Source organism: Bos grunniens, chromosome 25, assembly GCF_055505025.1.
Source record: "Bos grunniens cultivar Pamir isolate PY7600 chromosome 25, Bosgru_T2T1.0, whole genome shotgun sequence".
Lineage (NCBI taxonomy): Eukaryota > Metazoa > Chordata > Mammalia > Artiodactyla > Bovidae > Bos > Bos grunniens.
Window position 1 is genome coordinate 17,799,534 of NC_141189.1, and position 21,481 is coordinate 17,821,014.

The 21,481-nt window shown below is 53.6% G+C and overlaps 1 protein-coding gene across 1 annotated transcript in view; it reads right to left on the minus strand.

Annotated features, from left to right (window-relative positions):
* Window positions 1-1,482: 1,482 nt before the first annotated feature.
* The window catches only part of IL21R (interleukin 21 receptor), a 35,836-nt gene continuing 15,837 nt past the window's right edge, over window positions 1,483-21,481 (minus strand). Inside the window, exons 2-9 of the mRNA XM_086375207.1 lie at window positions 16,496-16,559; window positions 12,940-13,042; window positions 9,678-9,877; window positions 7,297-7,460; window positions 6,069-6,246; window positions 5,535-5,628; window positions 5,056-5,140; window positions 1,483-2,856 (exon numbers count right to left, since the gene is read on the minus strand). Coding sequence (XP_086231333.1) covers window positions 2,134-2,856; window positions 5,056-5,140; window positions 5,535-5,628; window positions 6,069-6,246; window positions 7,297-7,460; window positions 9,678-9,877; window positions 12,940-13,042; window positions 16,496-16,544 — 1,596 coding nt within the window. The 5' untranslated portion in view covers window positions 16,545-16,559 and the 3' untranslated portion in view covers window positions 1,483-2,133. The remainder of the gene's footprint in view (window positions 2,857-5,055; window positions 5,141-5,534; window positions 5,629-6,068; window positions 6,247-7,296; window positions 7,461-9,677; window positions 9,878-12,939; window positions 13,043-16,495; window positions 16,560-21,481) is intronic.

Here is a 21,481-nt window from a genome sequence, read left to right on the forward strand (position 1 = left end):
AGCTGAGCTGCTTCCCCGGAGAGCCGACGGCTCATGAGTGCCTGGAGCCCGTGGTCTCCCTGAAGGTGTGAAACCACAGCACACCTTGGCCCAAGCATCTCCGGGGCGACGGTAGGGGGTGGGGAGGGCTGCTCACACCTGCAGGAGCTGTGGTTTCACACTTGTGCTCCCATCTGCACCTCGCACATCCTGATCCCAGCCCCACTATTAAGACCATCAATGTTCTAGAATTTTCAGAACCAAGGAATCCGGTGTTCTCAGCGACTTCTGCCAACCACCGCCCCCCTCCCCCTTTTACAGAGAAGTCAGAGGAGCCATCGGCAGGACTGACAGGTCAGCCTCATCCAAAAGCAGAGACAGGCCAGAGCTTCAGGTGGTGCCCTGCAGCCTGACTTTTGGGAAGGACCATGGGCCAGGCAGGGCCAGGCTGGGGCAGAGAGTCCCTCAGGGCTCTGAGAGCTGGTGGCTGAAACAGACTCTGCTATTTTAACCTGGCTCAGTGGCCTCGAAAAGCCTGCCTCTAAAGGTGAGCACCCTTAGGAGAAAAATGATCTCTTTTCCTTTCTTTTGATTTTGATTTTTATCGAGCTGTAGAGAAGGGGATCGGAGAAGGCAATGGCACCCCACTCCAGTACTCTTGCCTGGAAAATCCCATGGACGGAGGAGCCTGGTAGGCTGCAGTCCATGAGGTCGCTAGGAGTTGGACACGACTGAGCGACTTCACTTTCACTTTTCACTTTCATGCATTGGAGAAGGAAATGGCAAGCCACTCCAGTGTTCTTGCCTGGAGAATCCCAGGGACGGGGGAGCCTGGTGGGCTGCCGTCTGTGGGGTCGCACAGAGTCGGACACGACTGAAGCAACTTAGCAGCAGCAGAGAAGGGGATGGGGAGGACTTCTGCACGTTATGCCCCACTACAGAGATGTCCATTCTGATTTTCCTGGGATCTTTTTTCCTTTTTTAAAGTAAGAATTGTTTGCAATGTGCAGCACCAATTTCCAGCTCCTGTGAAAAGCTGATGTTCAGTAAGTTGCCTTCAAAATGTTGCAAAGAAGTATTTTCTTAGCATCTTAATTTCACATTTCAGCAGGCTCTCTGACAAACCATCAAGAACTTGACTTTCTCTAATTCCCCAGGATGAACAAATAAGATGCCAGGGACCAGGACCACCGTGTCCTTACTGCCTAGTCGTGTTCTTCCCCCACCGTGAGTGCCAAGAGGGTCCTCTCCCAGCATCCCAGCACCTGTGTGTGCTCAATAAATATCTCTTGGGCGCATAATGGGAACAACAAATGCGCAGCAGGCGCCCAAAAACAAAATCTTGGTTGCTGAGGGGCTGATTCTAAGAAACAAAGCTGGTTTTCAGCCCAGAATCCCGCAGGTGCCGCTCTGCAGGGCGGGACAGCCCGCAGGTACCTGGGTCTGTCTGATTTCTCAGCCCCACCCAACCTCCAGCACAGACCGTGGTCCTGGCCACAGAAGGAAGGAAATTGATGTTTATTGAGGGTCTGGGCTGCACACCGTATGTGGGCGACCTCTCTGATTTCTCCACAGGGTAGGTCAGGCCACCCACATGGTCCAGACAGGAAACTCCAGCCCAGAGAGGGGAAGTGACTCGCTGAAGATGGCACAGCCAGGAGGTGTCAGAGTCAGGATTCAGAGCTACATCCATCGCCCACCCCCCGCCAGTCTTCCCACCCCCAGGGTCACGGTGGGCTTGCTTGGTCCCCTTTCCCGCCCCCTGCGAGGTGATGAGGAAGAGTGTGGATCTTGTGCGGCTCCCAGAGGCAGGACCTGGGGTGGGGGGCGGTGGGTGCTGGGCTTGTGGTCTGACCCAGGCAGGGCCCTGGTCCCAGCGCATGACTGGCTTCTTGGCACGTGTCCCGGGGGCCACCCCCACATGGCTGGGAGGGAGACTGTCCTCGTGTGCACAGAGGCACGTGCCGCTCACATTCATGCATACGGGGAACTCACATCGGCACAGACACACACATGGCATCACCACGGGGGTGCTTCCTGTCCACCCAGGCACGCGGGCCACACACACACACACATGCACAGCCACGCCAGTGGGCCCCTGAACCCCAGATGCACACTCTGAACACCAGGCTCAGGTGTCCCGTCGGGGCATCGCTAGCTGGCCTGGGACCCCGGCGGCGTAGGTGGAGGGGCCATGACCACCCACTGTCGGAGGTAGCTCCTGGGGGGTTCCTCGTCCCTGGGGCTGCTGAAGTCACTCTCCACGGGGCTGCCACAGTCAGAGTCCGCGAAGCCGCTGTCAAACGTGTTCATGTCCAGGCCGACCGGGGGCGAGCCCGCCTCGCTGTCCGACGGCCCAGGTGTCCAATCTGCCTCATCCTCATGGGACAGCCTTAGCCGGTCAAGGAGGCTGCCCGGCCTCATGGGGCCACCAGCCGAGACACAGCCACAAGACAGGATCGTGGTCCCCGTGCTCAGGAGCCGGTCCTCTGTGTCCGGACCAGGCTCCAGGCCAGTGTCCAGGTTCAGGGCAGGGTAGCCATCGTCCCCACAGGTGCAGGGCCAGCCACACAGCCCCTCCGCGTCCACCACAGTCACCGTGTCGATGGATACCAGGCCGTACAGCCGGTCCTTCTCCTGGCTGTAAACCGAGCTGCCCAAGCTGCCGGCGGTGGAGGGCACTGGGCCCCAGGAGCCCGGCTCAGGCACTCCGTCAGCTTCCACCAGGTCTGTGGGCTCAGGCAGCTCCGTGGGCACCAGCCCCTTGACTACACCCTGCGGTGGGCATGGGCTGCACATCTCAAGGGCCAAGTGCACCCCTGGGCTCCAGGGCCTCAGCTCCAGGCTGGAGGCAGTGAAGGGTGTGCCCACCCATTTCTGCAAGAGAGGCAAGGAGGGAGAGTCATGGATGGGAGCAGGGACAAGGGTGCTCAGTCACTGGGTCATGTCCGACTCTGCGACCCCTCGGACTGTAGCCCGCCAAGCTCCTCTGTCCATGGGATTCTCCAGGTGAGAATCCTGGAGTGCACTGCCACTTCCTCCTCCAGGGGATCTTTCCAACCCAGGGATTGAAACTGCAACTCTTGCATCCCCTGCATTGGCAAGTAGATTCTTTACCACTAGGGCCATCTGGGAAGCCCACGGACAGGGGTAAGGGGGTAGGCTGTTTATGCATAAACAGACACAGAGACAAGACAGACAGAAAGAGAGACAGAAAGGAAGACTTCAGAACATAGACAGATGGGGGTGGGGGAGATTAGCACCCAGCTGTGTCCCTGTCCAGAGATGGTCCCCCCCACTGTCCCTGCGTCCCTGGCCCTCAGTTTCCCCACCTGTAGCAAGGAGCCATGGCTCTTGGGAACCTGCAGGCGCAGAAGATCCGCTGCTTGGTGGCCTGGGATCTGTGTGGGTGTGGGGTCAAGACTCCCGAGTAGTGGGGACAGAGGGCAGGAGGGCCTGAGGACTGAGTGGCAGGGTCCCCACCAGGCCTCCTGTTTTATCTTCCTTGGGGAGATTTCTCGAAACCTTGCTTCTCCTGTTTATGTCCTTACTAGGGTGGACATGTGGCCAGGCCGAAGCCCCTTGCTTCTCGGGTCATGGCTGTCCCTTAGAGGCTCACACAGTGCCTGGCAGACAGTAGGCACCCAAAAAATGTATATTAAGTAAATGAATGAGCAGAATGAATCAAGGACCAGCCACTCATAAAGGATAAGGTGGTGGCAGTGGTTCAGTTGCTCATTCATGTCTGACTTTTTGCAACCCCATGGACTGTAGCCCTCCAGGCTCCTCTGTCCATGGGATTTCCCAGGCCAGAATCCTGGAGTGAGTTGCCATTTCCTTCTCCAGGGGATCTCCCTGACCCAGGGATCAAAACTGCATCTCCTGATAAGGGCTGCGGGGCAAGATGAACTGAGGCAGCCATCCTTAAGCTTTAAGGGTCTCTCTGCCCTTGCTTGCCAGGGGTTCCCCTCATGACACAGGGTCTCCATCCAGTCGGCAGAGAACATCCCTGAGAACCAAAATCTCCCAGTTTTGAGCTCCCTGGTCAGAAAGCTCATCTCAGAACCCTGCTGAGGCCCATCACCCCTGATCGGAAGTCACTTCGCAGCTGTGTGGCCTTGGGCCAGTTACTTGGCCTCTCTGTGCTTCAGCTTCCTCATCTGTAAAATGGGCCCGCTAACAGTCCCCACTCCACAGAGTGGTTGTGGGGATTAAATGATACATTGAATAACATCTGTGGAGCTCCTAGCAGAGCAGCCAGTGCACCAGCGAGGGCTATATGAGTCTTGGTAAAAACAAACGCAGAATAGACGTGAGAGCTGAGCTTCAGAGAAAGGGCAGAGGAAAGAGGAAAGGTTGGCTGAACGTGATGGAACCTAGGCCCCGCCCCCGCCTGTCTCTGAGCCTCAGCCTCTGGGCTCCTCGTGTCTCCCCTGGGACAATGGAACACCCAGCCACCCACTCGCAGGGGCTGCTACGCGGGTGAAAGGGCGGAGGCGAGACAGCGCTCCTTGATGGCCAGGCAGCCGGCAGATCGCACCTCCTGACTTTCAGGCTCGGCTGGAGCAGGTTGTCCGCCCCGCCCGCCATCACCACATCCTCTCTGTGGTGGCTGCCGCCTCCGGCGGGGGGGGGGGTGGGGGGTGGGGAGGGTGGGTGGCGGTAAATGGGCACAGAGAACCCATGGGTGCTGGCAGCGGGGGTGGGGGCCCCATGTATTTTGCAGGTGGGGCCATTTCCTTCCCAGAAGCTGCTCCCTCCCCACCTCCAGAGCAAGGGTTTCTATGAAAGGACTGGGAGGCCAGTCTGAGGCTCAAGGGACCACCTAGCTCACCCTCTGCCCCAGTCTGATTCCTTGGCCTGAGAAACGCTGCAGGATCTGCAGTGTTCCTGCTCCACGGGAACTCCTTCCTGCACTTTGTGGATGGAGAGAATGAAGTCGGGCTCTGGGCTGGGCAGGGATCTGGGTGCCCACGACCTGCAGGGTGGGGCTGGGGGGTCCAGGTGTGAGGGGAGACGCAAGCTCCCAGAAGGCGAGAGGCTCCAAGGGGCTCATCACAGGGTGGGGATGCTCACCTTGAAGTCTCCGCTGTGGCCCACGTACAGGGGCTGGAAGAAGGGCTTTGGGCTGGACACCTGCAACCATACCTTTTCCCACGGCCTGGGAAGGTAGAGACGAGGTGAGTCCTCCCAGAGGGCAGCAGGGCCTCCTGCTCAGCTGCACCCCAAATGTGTCCTGTGGGAGACTCAGTGTCTCCAAGACACAACTCGGGCCCCTCCCTTCCGCCCCTCTGCCCCAGGCCTCAATTTTCACATCTGTAAAATGGGGCAGCGAGTCTCCTGAAGGTGCACAGTGTTCAAGGGCTGGGCTGCCTGCTCTGTGCTGAGCTGACGCTGCCCGGCTCTGAGCCCTGACTCCTCCTCCACCCTCAACTCCACGGGGCTGCGGGGAGGAGTCGGGGAGTGGAGGCCCTGGGCACTCCAGCTCCTAGAGGTGTCCCCCAAATCCTGGCCCAGGCTGAATCCCTCCCTGCCTCCCTGTGCCCTGGCCTCACCTCCAAGGGACCTTCAGGCCCAAGAAGACAAAGATGAGGCAGACCAGGATGAGCGGGATGGGAACCAGGTGAAGATACAGGTCTCCCTTTCTCTCTGGGAAGGAAGCAAACGCTGGGTGACATTGACTGACTTTTATAAGAGGCCACGCGGGTGTGGGTGGGGGGCACTGGGTCCAGGCTGGCGGGGAAAAGGGTGGGAAGGCTTCTGCTACCTCACAGTGGGATGGACCTGGGTCCAACCCCCACCCCAGGCAAGTGATTTTAATCTCTTGGAGTCTCCCTTCTCTTATCCGCAAAATGGGCATAATAATTCCTACTTCACAGATGTATTAGGGGGATCAAATGCCCTGCCGGGAGACGTGCCTAGCACCCAATGCAGGGCTTGGCAAGCAGGGGCCCTAGAAATGCTACGGAGTGGCAACCAGCTGGCGCAGGACTCAGTGGGTACCCTCCAGCCAGGCTCGGGGTGGCCGCACTAGATCTAGTACAAGGAGTAGGTGTCAATCCATCCACCCATCCCTGTTTCACATCTACCTTCCGGCTGGGTGTGAAAGACGACTGGGTCACTCCATTCACTCCAGGTCCCCTGGAAGGTGGAGCCGGGCTGGGGCCCTGCCCGCACCTGCAGCTCGTAGCTTGACCCACTGTGGAACTCCAAAGGGAGGAGAAAGACGCTTCTGGAATCCTCTGAGATCAGCTTTCTCCCTGGACTCTGTTGGCACAGGGAAAGGATGCACCACATCATGAACCCCCAGTCCAGCCCCGCCAACCCCCAGCAGAACCATCCTTCACCAGCCCCCACGAAAGGGGTGGAGTCTCTCCCACAAAGTCTCCACCCTCTCCACAAGAATCAAGCCCCAGTCTGAGTTCTGGACACTCCGGCCTGGGCAGCACAGAGTCGTGGCCTCCCTAAGATATAGTGCTCTGTTCTGTTTCTCTCTGATCCAAGCTCATCCACTCACAGGCCTGGCAGGGGACCCTTCCTGGCTGGGCTTGGAAATGTCCCAGGAGCAGCAGTGACCATTCCTGGGAATATTTAACTGACAGCATTCCAGACCTTGGACACTTCTGTAATTTGTCAACAGTGGGTATTTTCCATAGTGGGCATTTCTGGGCATCTGTAACTACAGGCATCTTAGCAACTGATGCCTCCGCAAGTCTTCCACTGGGGACAGTCTGAACAATGGCATTTATGAAAGTCTTCAACTGGGACCATTCTAAAGGATGGATAGTTCTAAAACTCTTCAGCTGTGACTGTTCTAAACATCAGGCCATTCTGGAACTCTTCAACACTCTAAACAAAGAACGCCTTCAGAAGCCTTCACATTTGAAACAACGTTCCCTCTGAACTTCCTTGGTTATCGATGCTTCTGGAAGTCTCCAACAGTGGCCATTCTAAGTATAATGGGACAGTTCCAGGCTGCCCCATTTCTGAAACTTCTCCTACTGTGACAGAACTAGACCTCAGATAGAACCAGGGATGGTGCCGATCCCTTCCTCTTTGGCACGCTGATAGAAGAGGACACAGGGACAGGAAGGAAGGGATTTTAAGGGGTCTCCTACCCCGGGGAAAAATGAGACGAGGCAGCATGGAGTGAGAGAGCGCCAGGGAGCGCGTCCATCCCTGGCGAGTCCTTGGTTTCCACTCTGGACCGTGAATTACAGGCTCACCTGTGGCTGCCCCTCCTCCTGTCTGGATGTTCTGTGCATCCCGTCCCTCCCGCCCCCGATGCCCTCCACCCCAGTCCTCTGAGGGCCTCACCTGAGCCCAGGGCTCTCCAACCTTCCTGTACCGCAGCTCATACTGAAGTTTGTCCTTCAGTGCATAGACACGGTCACTGGGACTGAAACTGGAACTGGAACTCCAAGAGACATTATAATATCCGGAGAAGTTCACGGTCACGTTGAAAGGGGGAGATGGCTTGACTTACAGGAAAAAGCCAGAAAGAGAAAAATGGGATGAGATTTTGCAGCAGCTGAGAAGGATGCGGTGATGGGAATAAATTCCCTTATGCCTGATCCATTCTTGATGAGACGAAGCCTAGTGACCCTGAATGACTTGGGGTGAAGCACCCCGTCTCCTGGCTTTAGTTTACTCATCTGAGAAACGGGAGATTTAGATGAGATTGGGTTGCAAACACAACCCAATTGGGCAGGGGACAGAGATGGATGACACAGATTTGGAGACCAAGCCCTCCCAGTCTCAAGGGGGATGCTACCCCTCAACGGGGCAAGAATGCAGACCGGCGGCGGCCAGAGGGAGAAAACCAACGAGACCCACATGTTCTCCATGTCTGTTCTAAATGACCCCCATGTTCTCCATGTCTGTTCTAAATGACGGCATTGTGTTCTTTTAACTGCAGCTTCCTTGAGAAGTCAAGAGACTGTAATTAGCATCAGGCTAATTAATTAGCACAAATTATGTTAATGATGGAAGTTACCACCTCTGAGTGCCTGCCGGGCTGCTCTGCAGTAGTTTGATGCCTGAAGGGGCCCTGGGGATGTGATGTGAATGCTGTCATCTCCTGGACATTTTCTGGAAAGTGCAGGAGCAGAGATCTGAGTCACCACACCATGCCCTCTAGGGCTCTGTGATCCTGCTTGCCACCTGCCCCTGTCTGGGGGAATCTTAGCTCCTTGGGACAGAGGTTTTGTTCTCCAGTCAATGCCATGTCCACAGCTCCTAGGACAGAGCTGGCACACAGTAGGCCCTCAAGAGATGGTTGTGAAACCAACGTGCATCCCCGCCAGGGATTTCAAACAGCAACTCTGAAGCTGCGGACAACTCGGCACCATGAACTGTGATGGGGGAAGGCACATGCTCAGGAGGTGGTAGGGGGCAGGGGGAGTTTCATTGTCTCCTGGGACTGGAAATGCTTCTAGATCCTCTCCTCTTTTCCCCAGGCCAATGGAGGCCTGGTTTTCCACTTTCTGGTATGTCCTGGGCTGGGTGGTGTGGACCAGAGCCGGGGATCAGGGATGGGGTCAAGGACAGGGGTCCAGGGCCCAGGAGAAGAAAAGGGTCTGGGCGTAGGGGAGAACAGTGCCCCCTGCCAAATCTGGGTACAGGCCTGGCTTCAGACCCTGGCAGGGAGGGGAGGCAGGACCAGAGGGAAAAGTGACTTGGAGCCCCACTGTGAGGTGGGGGGCAGTGGAGAGGTCCCTTTCCTCTGCAGGGGCAGGCTTGCTGTCCGCCCGGCTCTCTCAGAGGGGCAGGAGGGCACCCCTGTTCTGTGAACTAGCCACGCTTGGATCTGCGTGGCTGAGAGAGCGTGCGGGCACGCGTGCCCGTGTAGGAGTGAGCATGTGGGCAGGTGTCCAGGCTGGATAGGCTGAGGGGGGATGGGACACCCATGCCTGTGTTCGAGGGTGTATTTATGAATGTGTGTATGTGAGAGAGACTCTGGGTGTGTCTGGGTGTGTGTGAAGCTTCGTTCACACTTTGTGTGGTGTGATACCCACAGTGAAATGATCCAAACCTAGACCCCCAGGGTGTGAATGGCACACACCTTCTCACCCCACGCCCCACCGTTGGGGATCCAGGGCCAGAAACTGCCAAACCGTGGAGGCTGAGCCTTCCCGAGAAAGACAGGACTCTCTTAGCAGTCTGTGTTTGCATGCCTCTGGGCACGGGACTCTCACCCCCTCTCCCTGGAAATCCCACTTCGGACACACCTGGACCCAACCTGGTTCTGGACCCAGAGAGACAACTGCTTCCAGAGAGACAATTGGGCCCCTTCTGCCTGTGGATTCCCCCCTACCGCCAGCCTGGAGGGAGATGCTGGGCCTCAAGGAGCCAATGAATGGGAGAAAACTCAGCGAGGTTTTTCTCTTGGGACCCAATGTCCCCCATCATGGGAACTGAATCCCTAAGAGTCAGGGTTCAAGGAATCCTCACTCTATAAATAGGGAAGCAGTCCAAGGTCACAGACAGGCAGGGGCTGAACCAGAACTGAAGGCCAAGGTCCTGGGTCCCAGTCCAACTCGTTTCCATAACCCTGCTGCCTCTCTTTGGTTAAGACTCAAACCTACTGATCAACCCATCACACTATAGCAAAAAGAACTCTAAGGAGAGGGTGGGCCTGGGGGGCCAGCCCAGTGACCATGCATTCTCCTAAACTCTGGGGGCTGAGGGATACTCACTGCTCGCAGCCACTATAAAGCTGCCACACTCCTGGGAGTAGTTGCCGGATGGGTCTGTCATGCTTACATTGAAGAAGTCGTCAGCCATGAGGCGGAACACATTCATGTGGCACGTGTACTCCACGTGGGTGGCGTTGTGGGTGGACCGGAGGAGGCTGCAGGAGGTGACTTCATCCTCCAGTTCTCCATATGTGTCATGCCTTCAAAGACAGAGCAGCCAGTCATGGCTGGAAGCCAGCAGGGCTCAGGGCTCAGGGCCAGGGCCCAAGCCCAGAATCTTGGTGCTGGGAGGGATTTGAGGTGGGGCTGGGGGGTTACTTGGTCCAACTGCTGCTTTCCCAGGGAAGATATTCCTTCCCTGAAGCAGCCCTGATGGACTGTGTCCAGGCTTGGCTTGTATGCCTCCAGGGGACCAGGAACTCACTACCTCACTTAAGAGCATGCATGCACATGTACTCAGTCGCTTCTGTTGTGTCTGATTCTTTGCGACCCTATGGACTGTAGCGCACCAAGCTTTCCTGTCCATGGGATTCTCCAGGCCAGAATACTGGAGTGGGTTGCCATGCCCTCCTCCAGGGGATCTCCCTGACCCAGGAATCAAACCCATGTCTCCTGCATTGGCAGGTAGATTCTTTACCACTGAGCCACTGGGGAAACCCCATTTGAGAGCAATAGCTTTTGACTTTGGAAATTTGGGTCATTCTTTCCTGGACTGAACCTAAATATAGCCCTGTCAGTTCCATCAACTGTATCACTGTCCTAGAGGAAGGAAGCTAAGCATTTCAAGTCTCCCTTTTGCCCACTTTCTGTCCAATATCTGATGCATACCTAATAAGCGCTTGTGCTCAGGGCCAAGATAAGAGCCAAATGAACTTTACCCCCTGCTTTGGGTGGCCTTCAGGAAGGCTGTTGGTATAAAGTTAGGGGAAAATGCTCTGGCTTTTTAACTGCCAGTGAGCAGAAACAGTGGGTTTTGAAGTATGTATAGGAGTTCACCAGATATTTATTCCCCTACCTACCTCTTCAGGCTATGAACATGACCACCCTCCAGGGCTAATATGGAGGCATGGACTCAGTTCTCTGCCAAGTATTTGCTGGAATAGAAACTTCTGCTGAAAAAAAAGGGGGTCTCTAAGACTCTTAGACTGCATCCAGGGGGACCTTTAAAAATTCCCTGTCACCTCCATGCCTAAAATCCTCAGGTGGCTTCTCACCACCCACACAAATAAAAGCTGGCCCCACCTACCGCTCCCCTCTTTCCCTGGTGGTTCTACCTTAGCCTGGCTTACTCTGCTCCAGCCACACTGACCTCCTCCCTATTCCTCAAACTCACCAGCCTGTCCCCACCTCAGGACCTTGGCACATGCACTACCCTCTGCCTGGAATGCCCTCTCCCCAGCTCCCTGACTGCCTTCTCCTCACCCAGAGAGGCCTGGCCGGACTGCCCTGGCTAAAGCCGCTCTCCCCTCATGTTGCTGACTCTCTACTCCAGGGTCGAGACTCCTGGACTTTAAAGCACGCAGTCTCAGAATGTATCCTGTTGGCTGTTTACATGGTTATTGTCTGTCTTCCCTGCAGTGTGTCAGCTACACGACAGCTGGGACTTTGTCAGTCTTGGGCTCTACTGAGCCCCCAGTGCCTCCAAATGTCTGGCAAGAGCTTAATAAATATGTTCTGAAGAAGTAAGTGAATGAACGAACGAATTGGTGACGACAGAATGAAAGCCACCTGTTTTCTATCCTGAGCAGTATATTGACAAAGACTCTCCTTGACCAGGCTCAGCTCAGGCTCCTTGGAAGTCTCTCCTCAACTAGGTGCTGACTTTGGGGCATTGGCTAATTTCAGCAAGGATCCTGTTAACTCAGCTTAGCCAGAATCGTCCATCCTTCACAACTGGTCAATTTCCTCATCCTGAGCCATTACCCAGGTGATGTCTGATCATACTGGGCTGCCATCAGTTCAGGTCAGTTTATCTGGAACTCCCTCCGACCCCTGATGTTTCCTCTTAGTGTTTTTCCATTCACTGTCCTTCTCCTTGGCTATAAATTCCCAGTTTTCCTTGTTGAATTCTGTTTGAGACCAATCTCTCTTCCCCACACCAAAACCCCCGGCCCCTACACCTATCATGATGGTCTTGAATAAAATCTGCCTTGGGACTTCCTTGGTCGTCCAGTGGTTAAGAATCTTCCTTCCAGGGCAGGGGGCGTGAGTTTGATCCCTGCTCCGGGAACTAAGTTGCCATGAGGCAACTGAGCCCGTGCACTGCAACTAGAGAGAAGCCCATGCATCACAACAAAGAACCAGCACAGCCAATGTTTTTTTAATTTAAAAATAAATAAAATAAAAGCATGAACCCCTCATTCTGTTTTAAAACATAAAGTGAAAAAAATACACCTTACCATTCTTTAACAAGTGCAATGAACAATGTTTTCTTTAGCATTATGCACTAATAGGGACCCGCGGATCTTGGAGTCAGACTGCCCGTGTTTGAATCTGAGCTCCACCATTCACGGGCTGTGTGACCTTGGGCAAACTGCATAACCTCTCTGAACCCTAGTGTCCTCATTTGTAAAATGGGAGTAATAACTGTGAGACTCAGAAATGATCATTCATGTGAAGCATAGCTGGATGTGGGGCATGTATTCAGTGTTCAAGACAGCCATGGGAGTCTGGTCATCCTGAAGTCTCAAACCCACAGTCAGGCCTGTGTGGGCAAGAGTATGGTCTCTGTAGCCCTGCTTACTGGACAAGTCTCAGGAGCCCTGTGTGAACATCTGTAAGATGGGTAGACTGATTCCTAGACCACAGTCAGACAGTAGCTCATGGTCCCAGATCATGTTCTCAGCCCACAATGAAACCAAGTGCCATTGTGAAAGGGCTGAGTGAACCCGCACGCAGCGGTAGATATTTTTAAACTGCTTAACTACCTGCTAGGAGGGCTTCCCTGGTGGTTCAGTGGTAAAGAATCTGCCCGCCAATGCAGGAGATGTGAGTTCGATCCCTGAGTTGGGAAGATCCCCTGGAGAAGGAAATGGCAACCCACTGCAGTATTCTTGCCTGGGAAATCCAGACAGAGGAGACTGGTGGGCTACAGTCCATGGGATCGCAAAAAAGCCAGACACAAAGACTGTACAACAACAAAACCTGCCAGGCACCCAGTCGGTCCAATTCAATCCAAGGTCTCTGGTGGTCCTGCCTCATCCCAGCCCTCCAGGGCTACCCTGAATATCATCCCCAGGGCTGGTGAGGCCCAGTCACTTACCAGGTGAGGGTGAGCGAGTTGGGGTGCCTGGCCCATGTGTCCAGGATGCAGGTGATAGTCTCGATGTAATCGGTGTAGCAGACGAGGTTGGAGCAGCCCCAGGCTGGAGAGTCAGGGGAGACAGAGGCCTTGGTGAGGGGGTAGGGTGGGGGCTGCAGGGATCGCCACCTCCTAACCCCTTGAGGGCTGGATGGTGAGGGGAAGCGGGCCATGATGAATATGATGATTCAAGGGCCACTGAGATGAAGGACTGGGGCAAGGGGGGTTCTTGCCACCTGAGAATTCTGTTTTTGAGCCCTCCAAAATTTTGAGGCTGGCTGTGAGGATGAGATTCCTAAACTAAGCAGGTCCCCACCATGGGCTCTCCCCACAAGCCCCGTGTCCAGACACCAGCTCATCATCCCTCCTGGCCAGCCTTCCTCTCAAGGTGGCGCATCCTGAATGCCCCAGATGCCAGATGCATCTGCGTGTCCCGTGAGAGGGATTCACACAGCCAGTGAGAGACAAGGAGGAGCGTTCTATTCCCCTGCAGTTGGTCTCAGACAGGACAAAGACCTCGGTGACCGGAAGTGCTCTGAGGGAGCAAGAAGCCTTCAGAAAACTGAGAAGCCCTTGAATATTTTTGCCAAAATGTATGTATCCTACTACCCAAAGCACCATCACCACCGCCAGAGTGGCACAGGTCTGGCCCTTGCAGGCAATTTTGTTGGAAGATTTCATACTCGCCCACATCCAATGTCAATTGCTTCACTTTGGTTCTAAAAATATAGGTCCAATCACAATTTAAATTTTGGTAAATGTTTGACAAAATCCACTTGAGTTTTAGCTCGGTTTTGTTTTGTAAGATCAAGTGCCAACACTGCTATCCCCCACCCCCACATCCCTACTATTTACCAGAAATCTGTTCCCCTTTTAAGCGGATTCATTCTTAGTGGCCTTTTCCTATTTTTCCTTGACTAATGAAGATCCAGAGGGTGGGAGTACATTCCTCCCAGGGCTCTGTCTAGCTCAGAAGCTGGATTTGGAGCCAAGAACATTGTTGCTGGAAACAGCTTTTATTTCTAATCCCACCACTATTTTACAGTCTTCCCTGGTGGCTCAGCTGGTAAAGAATCTGCCTGCAATGTGGGAGACCTGGGTTCGATCCCTGGGTTGGGAAGATCCCCTGGAGAAAGGAAAGGCTACCCACTCCAGTATTCTGCCCTGGAGAATTCCATGGACTATAGGAGAGGCAAAGAGTCAGACACGACTGAGCGACTTTCACTCTCCTTTCCACCATTTTACAGATGAGAATACTGAGGCTCTGAGGCTGGGCTATGCCTCCTGTCTCTCTCTTTGGTCTGGGCTGATGAAACCCAGGAAAGGCAGAAGCTAATCTCTGCTGGGTCTTTACAGCCGCACACATGGCAGACATTGCTAATCGATCACGGCACTATTTCCAGCAGGTGTGGCCTCAGAATCCTTAGCACAGTTGAGAAGCTTCTGGCAGCATTAGCAAGGGATCTGAGATGTGGAAACCAATCCTGTTCTAGGAGGAGGCATCCTTTGGGGAGGAACATAGGGCCCGTCGGTGGGCACAGAAGGGCGAGTTCAGATAATTTGTGGAGAAAAGAGGACAGATTTGGGCAGGACCCAAACCCATGTGGCCATGTCCTCTCTGGGTTCGTATCCTGGTTATTCTCTCTCAGGACTCCAGAGCTTGGAGGCTTAAGGCCACCAAGGGACAGCTACTGTTGTTCAGCCACTAAATCATATCCAACTTTTTTGTGATCCCATGGACTGTATATCCGCCAGGTTCCTCTGTCCATGGGATTTCCCAGGCAAGAATACTGGAGTGGGTTGCCATTTCCTCCTCCAGGGGATCTTCCCAACCCAGGGATCAAACCCATATGTCTCCTGCATTGGCAGGTGGGTTCTTTACCACTGAACCACCTGGGAAGCCCTTACCAAGGGACAAGATTTGTCTCGAATGTGGAATGAAACATTGAGGAGGGGACAGCAGTCCCAGAAACTAGCATGGAGGTGGCATCAGGGACCAGAAGGAGTAAAAACCCCATCACCTGGTCAGTATCCTGAGCCCTGGGCAGAGAGCCCCAGGGCCACCCTCCCTCCACCCCCACCCCACAGGGTTATCACAGCATGTGGGAGGCAGTGGGAACCAAGGAAAGTGGACACGTGACTCAGGACAGCTCCGAGCCCTGTTATTGGACACTGACTTCTTGAGGGGGTGTGTGCATGTGGAGGTATTTAGATGCTATCATGCTGGGGCAGCCCACGCGGCCTGCACGAGGCACTTACGCAGTAAAAGCAGTTAAGACCATGGGAATCGGGCAGATTTTGGGAACCGATCCCAGCTCCGCAACTGCCTGCCTGTGTGGCCATGAACCTGCCGCCCACCCTCTCTGAGCCTTAGCTTCCTCAGCAGAGAACTGGGCGTCAGGGCTGCGTGAACTTCACAGGCTGCTTGGCGGCGCCCGGGACACAGCTGCTGCTGCTGCTGCTAAGTCGCTTCAGTCGTGTCCGACTCTGTGCGACCCCATAGACGGCAGCCCACCAGGCTCCGCTGCCCCTGTGATTCTCCAGGCAAGAACACTGGAGTCGGTTGCCATTTCCTTCTCCAATGCATGAAAGTGAAAAGTGAAAGTGAAGTCGCTCAGTCGTGTCCGACTCTTCGCGACCCCATGGACTGCAGCCTACCAGGCTCCCCCACCCATGGGGTTTTCCAGGCAAGAGTACTGGAGTGGGGTGCCATTGGTGCCCGGGACACAGCAGGGGCTTGGAATTTATGCCCGCGAGGTGGGGAGAGGCAGCAGGTGACCTAAAGGCCCTTTAGTGCCAGGCCGGGCTGCTGACCACTCAGAAAGGAAAAACAAAGGAGCCCGACATCTGTTTCCTGACGGAGCTATTTGAAGCTCTGGGTCTTTCGGTAAAAACCGGAGAGAAATGCCCATGAGTCAGCAGAGCCGCGGCAGAGGGCCCTGCCCCCCCCCCCAACCCTGCCCCCAGTCCAGCCCCTATCTGAGCCTGTGTGCTCTGTCCCGCCTCCTCCCAGCAGGCTTCCTGGATCTCTCAGCCCCGACTCTGCCCCCAAGTGTAACTCCTGGCCTCTCCCAGCTCAGGGCTTAACATCTCTGGGGAATATCAGTGCCAGCAGTGAACCCAGGGATTGTTGAAAACCATCTCCTAGGAGATGAGGAGAAACTGAGGTTAGACCACAGGCAGGACTTCCTCCCTCCAAGAATTGGGAGCTGGCCAAGGCAGAGAGCCATGGAGATGAAGGATGAACTCTTTCATCTTCCCCCAGACCCAGCCTCCCCAGCCAGTGAGACCTGGAGACCCAGGACGGTGGGCTGGATCACGTGGGACTCGCGTGAACCACTTCTAGATGGTGGAGCTCGCTGGTTGAATGGGTTCTGGTTGATGCAGAGAGGGCTACTGCACCTGTGTCAGCTGTAAGTGGACAGATGCTATAGGCTCAGACCCTCTAGCCCCGCCCTGCAACCCACAAGGCCAGCATGGCCGCTCCCCACCTGCAGACCTCGGGGCAGCTACTTACTTCCCTGGAGCATTAGCAGGAGCAAAGTCGCAGCCCAGGCACACGGCATGCTGCCTCCCGAAGCCTGGAAGAGACACACAGAGAGAGGGTGAGCCTGGCATCCAGAGACCAAAGGGCCCTGAACTGCCCCACTCTGGTCCGCATCCCTCCTTTTGAAGACTTGCCTCTCAGTTCCTTGGATTGGTTTTTTTTGGGGGAGGGGGGGAAGTGTTTGAGGAGCCTGTGGCTGCTCCCAAGGGTTCCTGTCCCTTAGAAGTGGCCAATTTGCCCTCCCGGGGTCCCTCCCCCATCTCCCCCGCCTTCTTCCTGGGCACCCAGCACAGTCACAAGTGAGAGGGGGATGGAAATGGGGAGGAGCTCGCTATTCAAAGATTCCAATAAACCTGTCGCTGTAGCAGGATGTGTGTGTGTTTATCCATCTAGATAAGAAAAGGGAGAGTGGCTTGGAAAGTTGTATTTGATAAGCAGAGATGTTTCCTTCCCATGAAATCCCCATGTTGATGTTAGCCCAATTAATTGGCTTCTTGTTGCTGTTGTTCAGTGGTGTCTAACTCTTTGCGACCCCATGGACTGCAGCACACCAGGTTTCCCTGAATTGGCTTCTCACTGAATAACAAATCCAAGATTAGACCACAAAGGAGATCACTGCCTAATACTAAGATATGCTTAGCCCGATAACTCGACCACAGAGCCTGCCTGGGTGAGCCCACCAGGAAGCAACGGGGAACCCAGCCTGAGCACGTGAAGTTGCCCTAGACTCACCCTGATCTGTGTGAGACTGAGAAGAGACCTCTTTGGAGATCCGAGTCAGCCTGTCCAGGAAAAGCAGACTTTGGTACCCTGGGCAGAGGGACAACTCACCAGGCTGGCACTTTGCCAGCTGCACCCTCAGTTCTGTGCCTGCATGGGATGGTACCAGTCAGAGACCAGTGGGTCCAGGAACCCCACCCAGATTGACCCCAGAGACAGGGGTGCAGCTGGATTTGAAGCCCAGAGGACTGACTCACGCAGGGATCAGGTCACATGTGTGGCTTCTTCCGGATGCCATCCCTGAGCCTGGGTTCCCCAGATCCTACTCTGGCCCCCAGGAGAGCTTCCTCTGAACTCCCTAACAAGCCACCAAGCAGCAGTGGCAGGTCACAGAGAGGCTCAGCTGTGGAACTCTGGGCTGGACACTTCCCCTCTCTGAGCCTTATAAGTAAAGGTGGTAAAGCCCGCTTCCAGGATGCCTTCAAGAATTCAAAGACTCCATTTATAGAATTGCTGGGCCCCTGGCAGAGCCCCTGACATGTAAATGCTCAAGAAATAGTGATGGATACAGGCTTTTAGAGCACCAGAAATGGACAGACTCCCTGAGCGACCCAGCCAAGAGGTTCTTAAATGTCTCATTTTCAAAAAGTTGGCCATATTTGTAGATCATATATACTACTGTTTATTTTCTCTAAATGAACTCTTCAAAATTTAACTCCAACCTCAACCTAAGCAATAATGTTCATGGTTGTGCATTTTTTCCACAATACACTTTTTTGGGGGCCTCCTTACATGGCTTGCAGGATCTTATTTCCCTGACCAGGGATTGAACCAGGGCTCACAGCAGGGAAAGCATCAAGTCCTAACCACTAGACCGCCAGGGAATTCCCTCCCCAACACACTTTAAAATGAATAATATCACTGTTAAAATAAAACAATGTTGGCACAGATAGTATTTAAATCTGCTCTAAGGAGCTCTGCTCATGCCTGGCTCCACGCCCTGGAGGAATCTGATCATCACATTTTAGGGATCCTGCTTCCCATTAGAGAAGATGGAGTGTGCATCTGCCCCTCACTGATGTGTCCACATCTCTGACTCCAGCCTCAGCACAGGGCCTGGCATGGCTCTGTCCACATCGCTCCCAGCGGCTCCATCTGGGGCCACAGGAAAAAGCACAAGATTCCTTGTCAGTTTCAAGGTCCCTCATTCCTCAGCTTTGCACCAATGACAAACAAGCCCCTGGGGAAGGAGAGGATGTTTCTGCTGCTTCTGTCTTCCAGGCATCTCTTCCCCTTTTACGAACAGCCCCTCCAACTGAAGCTGACTTGAACCAGGGTGTGCACCTAATCCAGCTCTGACCAATAAAGCACTCCACCCACCTGGTCAAGTGAGGGGATCAGACACAGAAACCAACCCAGGCAAGGCCAACGAGAGCCATCTTGGAATTTCTTCTAGAACTCTATTAAGAGGTAATCTTTTGGGTGCCTGCTAATATCTGGTAGCTATCTTTGTCATCTCTTGGTGGTGGTGGTTTAGTTGCTAAGCCATGTCCGACTCCTGCAACCCCATGGGCTGTAGCCTGCCAGGCTCCTCTGTCCATGGAATTCTCCAGGCAAGAATATTGGAGTGGGTTGCCATTTCCTTCTCCACTGTCATCTCAGAGAAATGTCAATCCTGAGAAATACAGATCCAGAGTCCCCATGGCAGCACTTGAGGGCCTGGATCCAGCTGTACCTGATGTCCACACCTGGATTTAACATACACCAACCCCCCCCCACTCCACCCACCTATTTGGTAGAATTATTTTTTTGTGGCTTGCTATCTAAGATACCTGACATAGTAGAACAGAACAAAGAGCCCCAAATTTGTGGCCAGAGCATCTTGGAGCAAAGAATAGCTTTTCTCTGGTTTTCTAACTCTCTGACCTCAGTTATCATCTCTAAACTAGGGGCAGGAATGCACACAGCACCTGGCAGTTAAGAAGAGTCAGTGGGAAAGCAGATGCTGCAGTGCTCCGTGAACCGTAACGTGCTGTCCAGGGGGCTGGATTCTTGCTCTTACTGGCCAGTTGCTCTGAATTACTCACCAGTCCCCAGCATCCCAGGCCTCCTCATGCCTCCCTGCCTTTGCATGAGACAAGTTCCTGTGCCGAGTTTGCTTCTTAGACATCTTCCACGCCCCCCCCCACTCACTCAGTCTTCATGACCCACCTGCTCCATCCCTGTGTCCATGAAGCTATGCTGGAATGTTCTAGAACTCCTGCCACTTACTGCCTTCAAGGTTCTTACCAGTGCTGTGATCTACTTGCTGTTTCTCTTTATCTGGTCTCATAGTTTTTGCTCCAATAAACATCTCAAAATGGAAAATCAGACCATCAATAGGTACATGCATGCATGCTCATTCGCTTCAGTCATGTCCAACTCTTTGCAATCCTATGGACTATAGCCTGCCAGGCTCCTCTGTCCGTGGGATTCTCCAGGCAAGAATACTAGAGTGGGTTGCCGTGCCCTCCTCCAGGGGATCATGCCAACCCAGGGATCAAACCCACGTCTTCTGCATTGCAGGCTTTACTTCTGCATTGCAGGATTCTTTACCACTGAGCCACCAGGGAAGCCCTCCTTCCACAGGTGACTAGTATGAAACAGAGAGGCAGCATGCACCACGGTGGTTAAAACACAGACTTGGACCAGCCCGCCTCAGTTTAAACCTCGGCACTGCTGATTATACACTGTGTGACCTTGGAGAGTTTACTTAACATCTCGGGGCCTCTGAGGCCTCATTTGTAAAATAGAGATATTAATAACCTACCTCATAGAGTTCTTGGGAGAGTTGTCAGTGTTTTTAGAGCATTTGGAACAGTGCCTGGCATGTTAATAGGCATCGTATATGTGTTTCTTAAACTAACCAACTCACCATGAAACAAAATGCAATGAAATGTAAAACCTGAATACAAGGAAAACAAAAGACAGAAATTGAGTTTTAGCAAGACACTCTTCCTTGCTTAAGACTCTGATGAGTTGGAGATCTGGTTTGCCTTTGTTTAAAAAGGGAGATTAAAGAGTATCAGAGAGAGGTGTTGAAGACATACTAGCATCAAACTGAGATTCTCCCCCTCCACCACCACCTCGTCAACAGCAGAGGAGCCAAAGAAATTTGAAAAGGGTCTCACTCTCTCACTAGGGGGTCCAGGGATATTTAAAACCATCTAAAACAAGCCACTCAAGTTCTGGGAAACATCAGCCTTGAATGATGAAGTCTTCAAGTCATCTCCTCTGGTTTCCACAGCACTGAGTACAAAGGCCTCCCAGTCCCATGGCCCTTCCTGCCCTGAATCCATCCCTTTACGGGGCTTCCTGCTCAGCGGACTCCTGAGGGCAACAGCTACTTACTCCCTAGGCGCACCCAGACCAGCAGGTATGCTTCCTGAGTGAAGGACAGAGGGTGCCCTGCAGCCTCCTACAAGGAGTGAAGGCTGAGATCTGCCAGGTGCCAGCTGTGTGACGCTGGGCAAGTCCCTAGCCTCTCTGATTCTGTTTTCTTATCTTTGTTGCAGGCACTAAATGCAGAAGTACAGCACAGTCCTGGATGGGATAGAGCCCTAAAGAAGAGCTTATCCACAAGGCTCCAGTGCCTAGGAATGATTTCTGAGGTTGTGGTCATTCAGACTAAAAGTTGGCCAAATTTCAAGAGAGTCTGGGGATGTGGAGCAGACTCGGGGGAGGAAGGCAGATGGAAGCAGGTGCTATGGAGAATTCAAAGTGCTTAACTTCACAGTCAACAGGGAAATGCAAATGAAAACCGCAATAACATGCCATTTAAATTTTATCAGATTAGTAAAAACTGAAAGTCTGACAATATCACATGCTGCTGAGGACGTGGCGTAATGGGAACTCTCATTTACGGCTAGTGGAAATGTAAAGTAATACAACTGGTCTGGAAAACAGTTTGGCATGGTCTAACAAACTTGAGAAGGAAACAGAGAAAGGAAATGGCAACCCACTCCAGTATTCTTGCCTGGAGAATCCCATAGACAGAGGAGCCTGGCGGGCTATAGTCCGTGGGGTCGCAAGAGCCGGACATGACTTAGTGACTAAACCTCCTATATAAACAGCTCATACAACACAAAAAGATAAAAAAAATGGGCAAAACTAGACAATTCTCCAAAGAAGACATACAGATGGCCAACAGGCATAAAAAGATGCTCAACATCTCTAAGTACTAGAGAAATGCAAATC